At 35.8% G+C, this 14,912-nt stretch overlaps 3 protein-coding genes across 4 annotated transcripts in view; 1 reads left to right on the forward strand and 2 right to left on the reverse strand.

The window, feature by feature from the left end:
* Window positions 1–830: 830 nt before the first annotated feature.
* On the reverse strand, window positions 831–2,265 carry LOC132198830 (trypsin-5-like). Its single transcript, XM_059623080.1, has 5 exons — window positions 2,119–2,265; window positions 1,887–2,052; window positions 1,730–1,811; window positions 1,548–1,673; window positions 831–1,491 (listed from the first exon to the last, which is right to left on the reverse strand). Exons 1-5 carry the CDS (start codon window positions 2,168–2,170, stop codon window positions 1,168–1,170), a joined length of 750 nt encoding a protein of 249 aa, XP_059479063.1. The 5' UTR covers window positions 2,171–2,265; the 3' UTR covers window positions 831–1,167.
* A 427-nt stretch (window positions 2,266–2,692) lies between these two features.
* Window positions 2,693–14,912, forward strand: part of LOC132199000 (protein artichoke) — a 94,638-nt gene continuing 82,418 nt past the window's right edge. The window contains exon 1 of one of the 2 annotated variants that reach the window (XM_059623367.1): window positions 2,693–2,825. The gene's annotated coding sequence lies outside the window, so the exon portion shown is untranslated. The remainder of the gene's footprint in view (window positions 2,826–14,912) is intronic. The other variant, XM_059623369.1, reaches the window with a different exon arrangement.
* Window positions 5,690–7,360, reverse strand: LOC132198853 (trypsin-6-like). Its single transcript, XM_059623117.1, has 5 exons — window positions 7,195–7,360; window positions 6,953–7,097; window positions 6,471–6,612; window positions 6,306–6,416; window positions 5,690–6,256 (listed from the first exon to the last, which is right to left on the reverse strand). Exons 1-5 carry the CDS (start codon window positions 7,241–7,243, stop codon window positions 5,963–5,965), a joined length of 741 nt encoding a protein of 246 aa, XP_059479100.1. The 5' UTR covers window positions 7,244–7,360; the 3' UTR covers window positions 5,690–5,962.

The following is a 14,912-nucleotide window of genomic DNA, read 5'->3' on the forward strand; positions in this document are numbered from 1 at the left end:
CGCGCTAGAAAAACATAAAACCGCCTCGCACCGAGATAAGGGGTTCTAAATGCCCCCGTATTTGCCTCGTGAGTGTACCTGCAACACCGGAGCACAGCCTAGACAGGAAATCTCATTGATAAAGTTGCAAACGACGCACTCCATTTTGCACCAGAGCGAGCGAGCGGCACTTTGAGCTGCAAAAAAATCGCCGCTTTTATCGCGCCGGTGGAGAGCGAGGAGATTCCTGTGTGCGAGCGGCGCAACTCCCGAACGAGATTACCCTAGTTTTTGTGCAGTATACATCCGTAATCATCTTTGCATACACTTACTTTGGAAACATATCAACGCACAAGATTGAATTCGCAACTTACGAGACATTGTTTGTTGAGTTTTATGGCGATGAGCATTACGTTTTTCTGCCTTTTTGCGAAGCAGCTTGAATTTTTATTTTGGAAGAAGTACGCTACTTCAATGTAAATTTTTGTTTTGGTGCAAATTGATTCATTGCTAAATCAGAAAGCATGAACTTCACCCTTAAATTTCAAAATTGATTTGACTTTGATCATACAACAGTTTTATTAGTTATGCGACTTTTATTATATTTGAATTTTTTTTAATAATAAAAATAAAAAATTTTAAAGATTAATTTTTTTTAAATGTGTTATATAAAATTTAATTATTAAACGGCGACGCTATAACTAATAAAAAACTTGTAATAATATATACTTTGTCAATAAATTATTAAACAATAAATCTAAAAAAAATAAAAATATAATTCATTAATAGTAAAAACAATTTTTTACTAAAATAACTTGTGGAGATTTAGAAGTTCAAAAGACACTACATAATTGATGTTCTTTATTTATTTATTTTTTTTATTTATATGAAGCATGCCCAACCTTATAAGCTTATTGGAGAGCGTATTTATTTATAATTCAATGACAAAACCCATTGAATTATTCAGAAAAAAAGCAACGAGCAAAAGCCGAACATTATAAAAAAATTAACATTTTATCCTGATAAATCTTCATTTTTTTTTATTAATTTAAATAACAATAATATTTAAACATTTTCATTGAATCAAAATGACACAAGAAAATATTCAGATTTGCTAATAGAAAATGTTAATAACAATCCCATTAAATTCACGCTTACTGCGTTTCGTTGCTTTTCAATGAATATTTTTTAAACTCCGGTAACAGAACGGATCCACTCCCTGTAGTATCCAACGTTGGTGAAGGGAGTTGGAAACCCGTTGAGGGCGCAAAACGTATGCGCTACTAATCCGATGAGTTTTCCCCTCGTATTTGGATGATCGGACCCTGGGCCTTGTATGACCATCGGACCACCAAGATCCCTGTCGCAAGCAGAAATCCCTGCTCCAATGCGGCCGGCGCAGAACTGATCATCATTGAGATTATAATATCCCTTTAAAGTTGCTTTGCATTTGGAGTGCTCAATCACTTCTATTTTAGCGTACATAAGCTTATAAGAATCTGGTTGTTCGACCTGATAATAAAAATATTAAAAGTAAAAATAATAAAGAAACATTAAAAGTGGCTTACGTAATAAAGAGGATAAATAGAGCCGAAACCAGACACAATACCTAACTGACCTGGTGTGGTACTATTAATGTTTGTTAGAGCCACTGGTTTAGTATAGTGGCCCTCAAAGTAGAAGTCGGTAGATACCTAAATCAAAATTACAAAATGTGCTTTCAGAGAGAGACAACAACAAAATATCGCACCTTTATAAGACCAATGTTAGCATAACCAGACTGAGAGTTATAATCAGGATGTAAAACCCGCTCTATTATATCTCTGACCGTTCTAGGTTGCAAGGCGTCGTGAGATCCATTCATGAAAAATAAATGTAAAAATATTGGTATTAACTTAAAGCGTTACGTTTTAACGCAAGACGCAGTTGTGATGACCCATCGGCTAGAAATGACCGCGCCACCACAACAGGGATAGTTCCTATTCCCAGAATGCAAAATGGATACTTGGTATTCAAGTTTTGGAACGTTTAAAAATCCATATTGCGCTGGATTTCCACCAGAAATTGCTTCACCTATATGCACAAAAATTCACTCTATGACACGTTGCAGAATAAAAGTGGTGTTTTGTATATTTATACTTGCGGTGCTAAAGAGCAGAAGAGGAATGAAATTTAAAGCGAAACCCACCATCACAGTATTTTAATTAAAAATTACGAGCGCGGCATATACAAAGCTAAACTGAATGGTGGCTGGTGCTTTGATAAATTGCAACTTTAGTTTATAGCGTCTTTGTCCCCTCCAACTTATTCCCCTTAATACTGATAGCGATTTAGAGCTGCAAAGGTTGGGGTAATGTTTATTCATTTATTTGTGTGTAATTTCAATTTAGTTGATAATAGGTTAAATAAGTGACCTTACCTTTGGCTTTAAATTTTTGGCGAATTAAAAAAAAGGGGGTAAATGTTATAATAAGCCGCGACGTGTTTTTTCATAGGTTGGCGCAGCGCGTATGCTCCATTATATAGAGTAGTATGAGCAGTCCAATTTTTACAACTGTTGTCTTTAATGATCATTAGCCCTGAAGGGCTGGTAGGGACAAAGTTATCTCTTTTTCTCAATTGAATTGAAAATCTCTATCGCAATTCGCAATATTGAAATCCATCATCATATTAATAAACTTGTATGAATTTCAGTGGCAGTCAGTGGATCTCAGGAACCAGAGCCCATGCAGAAACCAAAAGCGCTGGACTGTTTTTGAGACATCCACTTATCAGGCGGGCAAACCCGTCATCATCAGCTGAAATGCGTCCTGGAAAGAGACCAGTCAGCGCAGACCTTCTCTCAGGTAGGATTTTTTATTATGATGACCAAGTGAAGGGATTTTGCCTCTGACGCCTCTTACAATTTTTGAGTTTCGTACCAAATTGCGACACTCTATATAACAAGTCAGTTCAGGACGCTTTCTTTTCTTGCAGTTCAATTAGAAGTTTGAATGGCAAAAACGTCCACGCGAAGAGGGACAAGTTGCATTCAAATGCAAAAAATGAGAAATTGATCTGGGTCAGGTGGCGTTTCACTGGCCGCAGCTTAAGTGGCTAAAATTGATTCCATTTAAGACTGACACCAAAGTCTTCAACAACATCCAATTTTGGTGCCAAATTCATAATAATTGTCAAAGTTGATATCATGGCTGCAAATAATGCCTAATTATACGGATACAGAGTTATAAAGATTTAATTTTCAATTCATCCTCTGGTGACCCCGTAAGCCGTAACGGAAAGCAGTGCAGGATAAATAAGAATTACTCTAATGCCAGCCCGAGTGGAGCTTCAAAGATGGCTTTGCGAGTCTCTGGGGCAATTTCGTTACAAGCTGATGCGAAGAGTAAGTAAGAAAAAAATGGTGGACTCTTCTATATCCCAGCTCGTATAAGAAAAACGTCCGCAACAGCTTTTCCATAAACATGAAGAAAAAGAATGAAAATATATAGGTCACCATTTCATTTCCAGCCAGCTGCCTTTCGTACAGAATCAATTTTTTGTTCTTGTAATATAATAACGGCGGTTGGCCACTTGTGAAAATCAATAGCGCTTAGGAAATTTACTCTTGTGACCTTTCGTGGCCACACTTGTCTCGGTATCAATAAATTTCCTCCACTGGGAGAGATCGGTCGTTCGTTTTGAGGTTATCTGCTCCGACCTAAATTGTTATCCAAAATTATATATACATATAAATGTATTAATCGATATATGCATGCGTATATTGTAGAATTTTAATATATGTTTGAAATTTCACGTTCGACAGGACCGTCGAGGCATAGAGCGGAATATCAATTTATGTATTTAAATGTATTAAAGCGGCACTCGGGCTTTCACACGGACGGATATTATATTATCGAGCCTTGCCTTTGGTGCATGTGTGTGTGTATGTGTTGTGTGCATTATATGTGAAAAACCTCCCTAGCCAGGCCACGTTTCGCCACCAGAATGTATTCCGCCCGAGGCACAAATCGCGCCAGATGGGACTGATCTGTTTCGCTGTTCCGTCTGCCAAACCGACTGCATAATATTATCTGTGGATGACGAAATTATATAGTCACAGTGAAAATTTAATCATGTCACGCGTGAATCAGAGCATTGACGGAATTATATGAACTCTTTCCTCATTTGTTAATACGAAATGATTTCTGCAAGCGTGGCGTTTTTTTTTTCTTTTCGAATTTGGGTGGGATAAAAGAAGCGCTGCTAATCCCATGAAATGAGAAGATGCTCGATTTTTGTGGACGCTGCAAAATCCAGAGCCAAGTCCGCGTTGAATTATATTCGCGTCTGGCGACATTAAGAAGAACGAATTCAGTGAAAGTGGTAAAATGAAATGTGGATTATTTACGGAGAATATGGCAATTTTTTCAGAAAGTGATGAATGTGCACCAGAGGAAAAGGTGAATTAATCAGACCGGAAAATATTACAAAAAAAAAAAAGTATATTATTCTATTCTAATTTCATTCAAAATTGAAAGCTAATCAAGAGGGTTTTTTCCAAAACTTTTAATGTTTATTCTAAAATTTCAATGAATCATCCCGTTGGACGCGCATGAAAGCAATTTGAGCTGATTCTCACTTGATTCTTTTCACATAGCAGAGCAAAAGGCGTGATATTGTAAAAAGCGTAAAAAACTGCAATTGCCTTTCATTCAGCAGTGCAAGCGTTAAAAATGGCAAAAGTTGATGCGAGACTAGAGGCCGCTTTGATTCTCGCCGCGCGGTACAACTTTTGCAAAAGAGTGCACCTACGTGGAACATAATATGTGCCGGCATGAAAAGTTAGCACTTCTCTCTCGCCACGGGAAACGCGCTGGCCCATTTATATGTACGGACGGTTCATTTTTCCAATTTACATCACGAGCAGGCAGTCAGTCAGTCAATAACAAATCTGGAGCACTGCGCCTTTCAATATACTCTGCTGCATTTCCACGCTGCAATATAGTTTTTATATTATAAAAAAGACGCACGTGGCATTTCATTGAAGACTTTTCCTTGATTTCCCGGCACGGGGAAATATTTAAATATAATACAGAAATTTTCCTCTTTCTTGACAGCCAGGAAGCGAATTATTGAATGTCATTCCGCATGCATTAACAAGCGCCCCGCCATAAAAATTCTTGAATAATGCCGCTCTAGCTCCAATTGAATTTCAATATATGTACCGCTCTACATTTATTTTCCACCACAAGCATTTGCATTTTCCATTTGCATAGGGGCAGTGACAGTTTGTGCTCCGCATGCAATCCTTGATTCTGCCAGCTGGGCTTTTTAATCGACCCTGCGTTTGCGAGCAATTTTCCAACACCGCGTTTCGGGCAAGTGGTTTTGATCGGTGGGGCAATTTTCTCGCTCTGCGCCGGTCAGCTTTTATTTGTGGCGTTTTAGTTGATTACTGAACTAAAAAAAAAAATTCAATGAAGTGTTCAAAAAGTATATTTCTTATTTTCAACAACTGCATAACAAAAATAACAACTGAAAATCATTCATATTAATTAATATGCAACTGATTGTTTATTTAAATATGTTTTTTAAATAAATTTATTGTTTTTCATTATTTTTAAACAAAATAAATTTAGTTTTGTCGTAATTACCTTTTGAAGATTATTATTTTTTATTTCTAGTTTTTAAATTATATGTAATCTTAAACTGAAACACAGTGATCATATAACCACAAAGGTGTTTTTATTGAAAATTAGCAAGTAATTGTTCCAAAAATAAAATAATAATTAATAATATTTAAATATACAATGAATAATAATTTTACTTTTAAAAAGGTCTGCTTTTTTTAGTTGCAAAAGGTTTTTATTGATGTCTCTTTTTATGTTGAATATTAAATCTACATTGAAGGTTGTGCCCTTTTTTCCAACAATATTCTCTTTTGAATGGAAATTTTCATACATATTTCATCTATTAAACGACAAAATTATTAGAATAAATTTCAGACTCCGGCCACAGAGAGGATCCAATCCCTGTAGTGTCCAACCTTAGTAAAGGGCGTGGGAAAGCCATTGTAGGAACAATAATTATTAGCGACCAGTCCAATGAGGACGTTGTCTGCGGTCATCGGACTGCCAGAGTCCCTGGTGCAAGTAGATATGCCTGCTCCAATTTGGCCGGCGCAAAATTGATCGGCATTCAATTGATAATTTCCCTCCAAACTTGCTTTGCACTCGGAGTGCTCAATCACGGTCATCCTCGCGTACATTAGCTCATCAGAATCGGGTCCGTTGTACTGATATAGAATGGAAATTAAAAACTCGATGCATTAATTTTGATTTTACGTGAAGAGCACCCCAGCCAGCTACGAAACCCTCGTCCCCTGGCACGGGACTGGTTTTGTTATTGAAAGTCACGGCTTGAGTATAGAAGTCAAAATAAAAGTCAGTGGCGACCTGAAATAAAAAATTTGAGTAAAAAAATGTATATTTTCAATAATATAATCTCACTTTAATGAGTGCAATGTTGGCATTGCCTGGGGGAGAGTTGTAATCAGGGTGGATAACTTTTTCTGATATTGCTCTAATTGTTCTAGGCTTAGAGGCATCTGGAGTTCCATCTGCAATTTTGCCGTCAAATTGATTTTCAAGCCTGTGAGATAAAAGAACATGAATAATTAGCGACAAAAACTGGGGAAAATAGTAAAAAAAACGACTTAATACATTTATATGCTTAAATTTCGGTCGACAGTCAATCTAAATATATTTTATTTTATTTCTCATTAAGCCCAAATTTAAAAATAGATTCTGAACTTGATGACAGTCAAAATAAATCTCAAGCTTATATTTTTTTCTTAGAAAACTCCAGTCTTTTTTTGTAACACAAATTTAGAATTTTTCAACTAAAGAATTAAAATATAAAAAAAACTAATACGTTTTGAATATATTAAAATTGATATTGAAAATAAAAAATGTATTAAGATGTATTTTACACTTTGGCGCATGTTGCTGAGGTGATAATCCAACGACTCGAAATGATCGCGCCACCACAAAACGGGTGTCCAATAGAGTCCCAAATGGAGATTTGATATGGAAAATCTGATACTGCTGCGCGGCTTCCGCCGGTAATTGCTTCACCTGCGTCGATCATTTATCAGTCATTTTAATTAAAGAACGTAATGCGAATCACTTAAAAGTAAAAATTACGCAAATATAAGCTTTAAAAGAGGCTTACCCAGTGTGCAACAGAGGAGTACGGGAATAACTTGTAAAGCTGAGAACATGACTGCAATTTTGTGTGCAGTTGAAGCGACCTGATGCCTCCGTTTGGAAACATTTGGGTGATTCTGGGGGTTTTGACAGTTATCTTTCTGATAGTAAGGTGTGGTTAGGCTGCGAGCTGGATGCGACTAATCCCCCTTCAAAATATGTGTAGTATTTATAGTCTGCAGACTGCGTTATCACCAAGATTACAAGGCTATTAACTCTACCCCACGTAGATAAAAAAAAGCGGCTCACTATCGGTACCATTTAAAAAAATAATTAAGTAATTGCACGTAATTATCAAAATTAGAAAATTTCTTTAAGCATGAAGTGTGATAAGAATATTTAAAAACTAAAAACAATAATGTTATTAAAAGCAATTTAAGTTGCTCTGTTCAATATTAAAAAAAAAATTAAATTGCTTAACACTACCCTGGATGAAATAAAGGCAAAAATATAAAAAACAAAATTAAAATTTTAATTTAATTTTAAATAATTGAAAGTATTATAAATTATTCTATAATAAATTTTATGATCTGAATGTTAAAATTTATTATGTGTATATAATTAAATTCTAGAGTTAATTTTCTCTAATCTACGGAAGTGCCTGAATAGACTGCAGAACAGAGTGACCGGCGCGCAAAAAATATCTCGGCGGCACAAAAGACTGGCGCAGGTGAATTCGGTGCCAGTTGGCATGGCAGGCGTCGCGAGCGAGCGCGCGTTCCTCGTCGTATTCAAGAGCGCATGATGAAGGAGAAATAAGAAATGTCAAGCGAGTCTTTTCACCGGCCGGCACAAAAGAAAAAGTGCCGAGCATTACTCAGGACATATGAAGCCGAGGGAGCCAAAGAAAAGTGGGCGTGTTTCGTTTTTTCCGTCGTCCGCGCCTTCGCGTCCTCTCGTCCATTGTTCCGAGCAGGCAAATCTCGGAAATAATTATTATTGCCTCTGCACGAAATATCAAGCCGCGAATCGCACGAGAGAGTGTGCCACTGCTGGGCAGTGAATTGCTGTAATTTTTCTCTTTTCCCGTTCGCGTTCAGCGCGCACGGACATCGATCTTTTCAGGCTACATTTGCCCCCATTTTATTTAACTGGGACTGAAATTATGTTAAGAAATTTATATTTATGAAATATAGTATTAATTATAATTATACATGTGGAGATTTGCTGAGAAAATTTTTTTATTTAAAATATTGGACAATTATCATAATTTCGAAATTGGTTTGTTCAGCTTCAGTAATTAAAATGATTTACAAATATTCAATTAGAGCTTAAATACATTATTCTGCTATTTTGCATAATATGATATTATCATTATTTTTGAAAAAATTTATGGAAAATCTAATTGTAAGTTTGTAATTTACATATTTAACTATTCTTTTCGTCATATAGCCAGTAAATATCAATATTTATTTTAAAAATTTGATTTTAAAATTCTGTCCAAATGGTTGATTTAAAAGAAATTAGTAATTATTTCCAGAAACTTTATTGAAGAATTCTTTAGATTATGGGGCACTTGTGGCAAATTTAATTGTTATGATTGTTTATAGATTTTATGTACATGTTATTTACAATGTGCCAGGATATCATGATTAAAAAATGAGGATGAAAGAATTAAAAAAATATACCAAAGGAAATAAATATAACAGAATCTGCCCGATTAAAATTTATAATAATATTAAAAATCTGCATATTAACCCATATAATTTAAATTAAATTAAAAAAAATAAATAGGTATAGCTCAACCACAAAATTTACAATTACAGGAAGCTTTAAGAATACATTTTTCCAGTGTAGAAACCACTATATACTGTTTGAATTTTCAATCTTTAAGTTTAGGTAGGAAGAAAATTATAATATATTTAATTGAATTTGCATGCTTTGCACAATTAACACTTTTCATAGTTAATGGGATTTTTGTAGCCATGTGATTTGCACATAAATTTACAAAGAAAAAAATTGTTTATTTAATTTTTTACATCTGGAACCAGCGAGAAGGAAGTTGTTTCGGTGAGTGTGCACTTTTTTGTTTGAAGTCTTGAGTAATGTTTCTCGACGCGGTGTCCTTTTAAATTTTCCAAATGCGCAGAGCCCTTAACTGCAGCCCCTGTTTTCCGGCTCGCACGTGCTTGAAAAGAATTTTTAATATGTGTAATAAAAGAGCCAGAGAGACACACACACGTGTGCTCACAACACCTATTCCGGCTCTGCTTTTTTTCTGAACGAAATGAGCCGCCCGCACACATAAAAACTTTCCGCTGTATCTTTTACACGCTTTTGTTTCGCGCCCATTTAAATCTTATTTGCATACGGAAGTGCGCGTTTTTCCGCCCGGCGAAATGGCAAAAAATAAAACTTCCTCCAATAAGAGGAAAAATTTATTTCCCTCACTTCGACTGGAGCCGATGGAGCGGTTTCTTTCTTTCATTTCAATTGAGCCTTCCGAGGGTGAAAAGCGGCGGTGAGAAATTTCGAGGCCGTACAATAAGCGTGAAGGGTCAGCAGCGAATTCCGCTTTCGCCGCACGCACCGCCCAGCAAAGGCCCTCTTAAAAGGAATGCCAACTGCAGAATTCGCGAATCACCGCCTCGCTTGTTCCCTGCTTTCACGGGGGCCAAACTTGCTTTAAAGGCTCCAATTTCACGCTGTTTATACTTTGGGCCCGCGCGCGCCAGGGAGGGAGACGACGCCGGCAAGTCAGTCACAACTTTGTCAACTAAGATTAATAATTAGTGCGAGGGAGGAAAGTGATGCGTCAGTGTGTGTGCTCTCGTTACGCACGGAGAGATGGAAGGCGACGGGGGAGATCTGTTGCTCAGTTGACACCTTGTTTTGTCAGAGATAGAGACGAGCAACCGAGCGAGGCTCTAATCTGCACTTTGTATGGATTTATTTATCATTTTGTAAAAATCTCATTATGGAAAATTGAGATTTTCTTCCTATTTTTTTGTCCTTTTTTTATTTTATTTTTAAAATACTCTTCATTAATTTGTTTGGAATATCGATGCATATCGATTTTAATTGGATTTTAGTAGTTATTAATCAATTAAGTAAATGAAGAAAACGCGATTTGATTAATATTTGTACTAAAAACAAACGGCTTGTATCAGTTCCAGTCAGGGTCTGCAACCCCTTTTCATGAGCAAGCATAATAAACAAAAATCAGCAAAAAAAAAAACAAAGTTTTTAACGAGGACAGGGATTGTTTTCTTAACTTCCAAAGTCTTAAATCAATTTTAAGTAAATAAATAAATTATAAAATCAAGATCCTGTCAGCTTCTCTGTCAACAAATAGATTTGCAATTTTTTAAAAAATGATACAAATCAAATAATGATCATATACAACACGAATATCAATTTTTTTGTTTTTTTTTCGTTTTATTCAAATTATTCCTCTTGACAAAACACGCACTGCGCACATAGCAGATTCAGAGATTCTATCTCGGCACGATCCACGAAAAATCATTCCATTTTTGCGAACACACATTCAATTTGCGCGAGCAGCTCGTGAATAATTCAGCCCTCGTGCGTGCACACGTCAGACAAGGGCAGGTCCTTTCATTGTGCCCCGAGGCAGCAACCGGAGTACAATTACCGGAATGTATACAGGAAGTACACTGCAGCGTCCCAACTGAAGCGGCTGTGATTTCATTAAGTATTTGCGTGTGTCAACTTGTTCACCCTCGGCTGCATTCGGAAAAAGCGGGAAAGACAAACATGAGCCGGTACAAAAGCGCGTATTTGTTTTCCCTTTGTTAGGACGCGCGTATTAAAAGAGAAGCGGCATTATGCCTGTGCACTTTTATTGTGCTCGAGTTGTTTGTTGGTACTCAACAGCTTCGAGCGTCTGTGTTTTGCAATTTCACCGAGCCGGAGAGCCTTTCATCCGTGAATGCATTTCGTTCACTTTTGCGCAACGAGTGCCGCTGGATGTGTGTGAGCGTCAGGGATGATTGCTCTTGGTGAAAGGCATCCTCTTTCATATAGAGTGCCCATTTCACTCCATTATTTGAACTTTCGTTGCATAAATGGCACGATTCCCGATAATTACCATCAGCTTGATGTAAATAATTGTGCCATTAAATTTGTAAGCAACTCAAAGTTTTGGTAATTTTGAATACATGTTTTTATCAATTCAAGGGCACAAATTAGTCTTGATTTGTCTTCTCAACTCAAATTTTTACCATGTTTTAAATTTTTGTTTTCAATATCGTGGTAGCCACGGCGTTGTCAATGCAAATTCACAGGAAGCGGCGGCGCTGTTGGGCTCGCGCGCCGGGGGCAGATGAGTGATTCCCACGGCCGAATCAGCCCTCGGCATAAGTGCACGCAAGCGGCGCGAGGGGATGTAATTAGCGTGCCGCAACCAGGGGTGGCAGTCAAGATTTAAAAATGTTTTCACTGGAAAAGAAAACACGCGCGGCTCACTTAAATAGATCAGGCGTAAATAATTTTATTCCACCTTTTTAGGGGAGAAATAATGCAGCATCTGCAAAAAATTCTGTTAAAAATTACTTATGATTAAAAATGAAAAAATGAAAATAGGCTTTCTGAATGTAGATGGGGCAGAGAGAACCCTATGATACATTAAATGACTCTTGTTTTTAAATTTTGGTGTTCTTTTTAATATTTTTATGGTAGTAGAAGAACTAGAAGACAAAACTTTTATTTATTATTCATTTAGATTTGATGCATATTTTTTAACGCATTTTAACCCCGATCAAAAATAAATTAATTTGGCAATTGAAAAAAGTATAAAGTTAAATAGTTATTAATTAATATTAAAGTAAAATTAAAATTTTAAATCTATAATAACTAACAATAAAATACATAATGAAATAAAATATTAAACAAAATTTTGGATAATCGTGTCACAATGAAATACTTTTTAAAAAGAAATTTCAAACAAAATTATTATATTATTAAAAATAAAATGATAATAATTATAAAAAAGCACTTAAGCAAAGCATACTTATACTTAAACACATACATATTGGATAGAGATAAGATTGGTTGGAATCGTGCTTAGCCTAAGTGCGCTAATCTCACCGGTCTCGTCGGCCATACACGTTCATTTCGCAAGCACGCAAAAACCCAACCCGGATGCCTGGCGAGCAAAAACCTCATTTTCCCTGAGCGATGACGCACTACTGCTCTGTGTGCATCCCTAGCCTTTGTGCTTTTCGCGGTCATGCAACAAACAATTCTGCCCCCGTTCATTCCCCACGGCGGATTTGATTTAATGCTGTTTGCCTTTTATATTCCGTTGCCCGCTCGTGCGAACCAAAGCTTCAACAATAAAATTGATTTTTGTGATGGCCAAGGGCTCTTCTTACTCCTTCAACCGACGTCTCTCTCCACTGCGTTGTTTTGACAAATGATGTGACACGACGAGCAACGCTCGTTAATTTTAATTATACTCTCACCCTTCTTGTTTACTTGAGAGATTAAATCTTTTCGCTGAGATGGCTCATCTAAGCAAATTTCGGAGAAAATCTTTACTCATGGCGCGAGTTATTTTTTTAGAACAATTAACCGCGCTTCTGCCGTGGCTGGCTGATAAATAATGTAATTATTGTATACTTAAAAAAGCTAGAATTTAAATGTTTTTTTTAAGAAGTTTGCCAAATTTAAATAATAATTGTTTTAAAATAATAGAAAGAGGGAAAGAGGCTTAACTTGAAATTCTATCAATGGAAATAAAGGGAAATTATGCATTTTTTACCAGTCGTTTATCTTTTAGCAAAATGAATGTGCTTTATAGCATCTTGAGGTTTTTCACATTTTTATAAATAAATTAAATGTAATATTTGAAAGTATTATTTAAAAAAAAAATACATTTTCCTGATTCTCAGTTAAACAAATGCAGTGATTTTTTTTTATAATTTGAACTTAAAATGAGAGTTAGCTAGCCTAAAAAATAATATTGATGTATAACCTATCAAAATATTTTAAATATTTAATTTTGATGCTAAGGCTAAGTTGACTGAACGATCATCTAAAAATATAACATTTCGTGTAAGAATAGAGGCTCTAATTGATATATTACAGTGATAAACATATTCTTGAATTTTATATTTTAATCAGTAAAATAAAATAAAAACTTCAGCTGATTGTAAGTTTTTTTAGGTTTCATAAGTGATTTCAATTTTCATTGGTTACGTCCAATTTTAGATGATCATTATTGACTGATATGAACTTTATAATGGTAAAAAAAATTCAGCTTAAAAACTTCATTGCAATATTTTTGTTGTTACTTTGTGTTGATAAAAAGTTACTTATAAAATATATTTACCAATGATTTTCCTTCAATTATTACAAAAAAGTATCAAACTGAAAGGAAATTCAGATTTTCTTAATTTTTTACTCCATCAAATTTGATAATAAATATAAAAATCCCTAACTCAATAAAGATTAATGAATCGCGGCCGGTGTAACTCACAAGCCACTTAATAACGTGCGTTGAACACGACGTAATGAACGGTCCGAGCTTGGCGATAACCATCTCGTAATGCTCAATAAACAATAGCCTCCGTGCTGCCAATAGGTGCAAAACAAATGGCGACTGCGGCGTAATCTATCCAAACTGGCGAGGTATGCAACGCGCTCGGAATACCTGCTCAACAAATTGCATACCTGTTCCATGCGCCCGAACAATGTTTAATAACAACGTAAGCGGTGCGGCGGCGGCGACGGGAGCATACATGGTGGAGGGCCAAACCACATGCTGCCGCCCCGAATAATATGCTAATTTAGGTACACGCCGTGTGCACGCATAGTTTAATTGTTGGACCATCACACTCGGCACGCGGAATTTACTTTTAATGAGAGGATTTCGGCAGTTTGGCGTTTGTGGCACTGCCAACGAGATTAGCTCGACAAGTTGCGCTACTCGGAAGCTGTGTGCAAACAGAGCGTCAAATTTAATTAAACGCGTGCATTTGGTCAACTTGAAAGCATTCCATTTCGTTTGACCCATTTAATTCAGCACTAATTTTCCCTCAATTCTGGGTCTCGTTACTAAACGACTCTTCCGTAAGCACTTAAACAATTTTAGGAAATTGAATCATTTAAAGAAAGTTTTTTTTATTGATTTTTTTTATAATTTTTGACTATTAAACAATGCAGAATGAATTTTATAATAACACTTCAGGTCATGCATTATCAGAAAACAACCAATATTTATTTGAAAGACAAATTTAGATTTTTTATTCCTCGCTCACTATTCTATTCTCTCTCACTTTTGCTGACATTTTTGCTTTTAATTTTTCTAATTTTGCCAATTTTTGTATGAAAAAGGAAACAATAGCCCAAAAAAGCATTAAGTGAGTTAAATATTATTGTGTATTATTGGTATTTTATATAAAAAAAATCAAATATTTCACTATTTTTCTATTTACCTCTACACCAAGCTTATTGTGAGTTGCTGGTTGATATCCTGTACAAAACTGCCGCGTCAAAATATATTTGAAGAAAATAAATGTCCGCATACAAAAAAATTCTGTATAAATTCCAGCCGGTTGAAGTTTATTCAACATTTCAAGATAAAATCTTCCAGCAGAGGCCCAATTTCCTTTGGTGCTGCGGTCGCAAAAAAGGAACGAGCGAATTTCGCTCCGTTTTAAGATGACAAAAAGTGTGGCTGGAATAAAAGCTAAAAAGAAGATTCCTTATTTTTCGGAC

Source organism: Neocloeon triangulifer, unplaced genomic scaffold (assembly GCF_031216515.1).
Source record: "Neocloeon triangulifer isolate White Clay Creek 2 clone unplaced genomic scaffold, ASM3121651v1 ptg000013l, whole genome shotgun sequence".
Classification (NCBI taxonomy): Eukaryota; Metazoa; Arthropoda; class Insecta; order Ephemeroptera; family Baetidae; genus Neocloeon; species Neocloeon triangulifer.

What these genes read in the sequence shown, in the direction of transcription:
- LOC132198830 (XM_059623080.1), bottom strand. Translation starts at nt 2,170, where the DNA reads ATGGTGGGTTTCGCTTTAAATTTCATTCCTCTTCTGCTCTTTAGCACC. An exon ending in CTAACATTGGTCTTATAAAG is followed by an intron (nt 1,674 to 1,729) that starts GTGCGATATTTT and finishes ATTTTGATTTAG; the next exon opens with GTATCTACCGACTTCTACTT. An exon ending in CTATTTATCCTCTTTATTAC is followed by an intron (nt 1,492 to 1,547) that starts GTAAGCCACTTT and finishes TTTTATTATCAG; the next exon opens with GTCGAACAACCAGATTCTTA.
- LOC132198853 (XM_059623117.1), bottom strand. Translation starts at nt 7,243, where the DNA reads ATGTTCTCAGCTTTACAAGTTATTCCCGTACTCCTCTGTTGCACACTG. An exon ending in TCAGCAACATGCGCCAAAGT is followed by an intron (nt 6,613 to 6,952) that starts GTAAAATACATC and finishes TTTATCTCACAG; the next exon opens with GCTTGAAAATCAATTTGACG. An exon ending in CTGGCTGGGGTGCTCTTCAC is followed by an intron (nt 6,257 to 6,305) that starts GTAAAATCAAAA and finishes ATTCTATATCAG; the next exon opens with TACAACGGACCCGATTCTGA.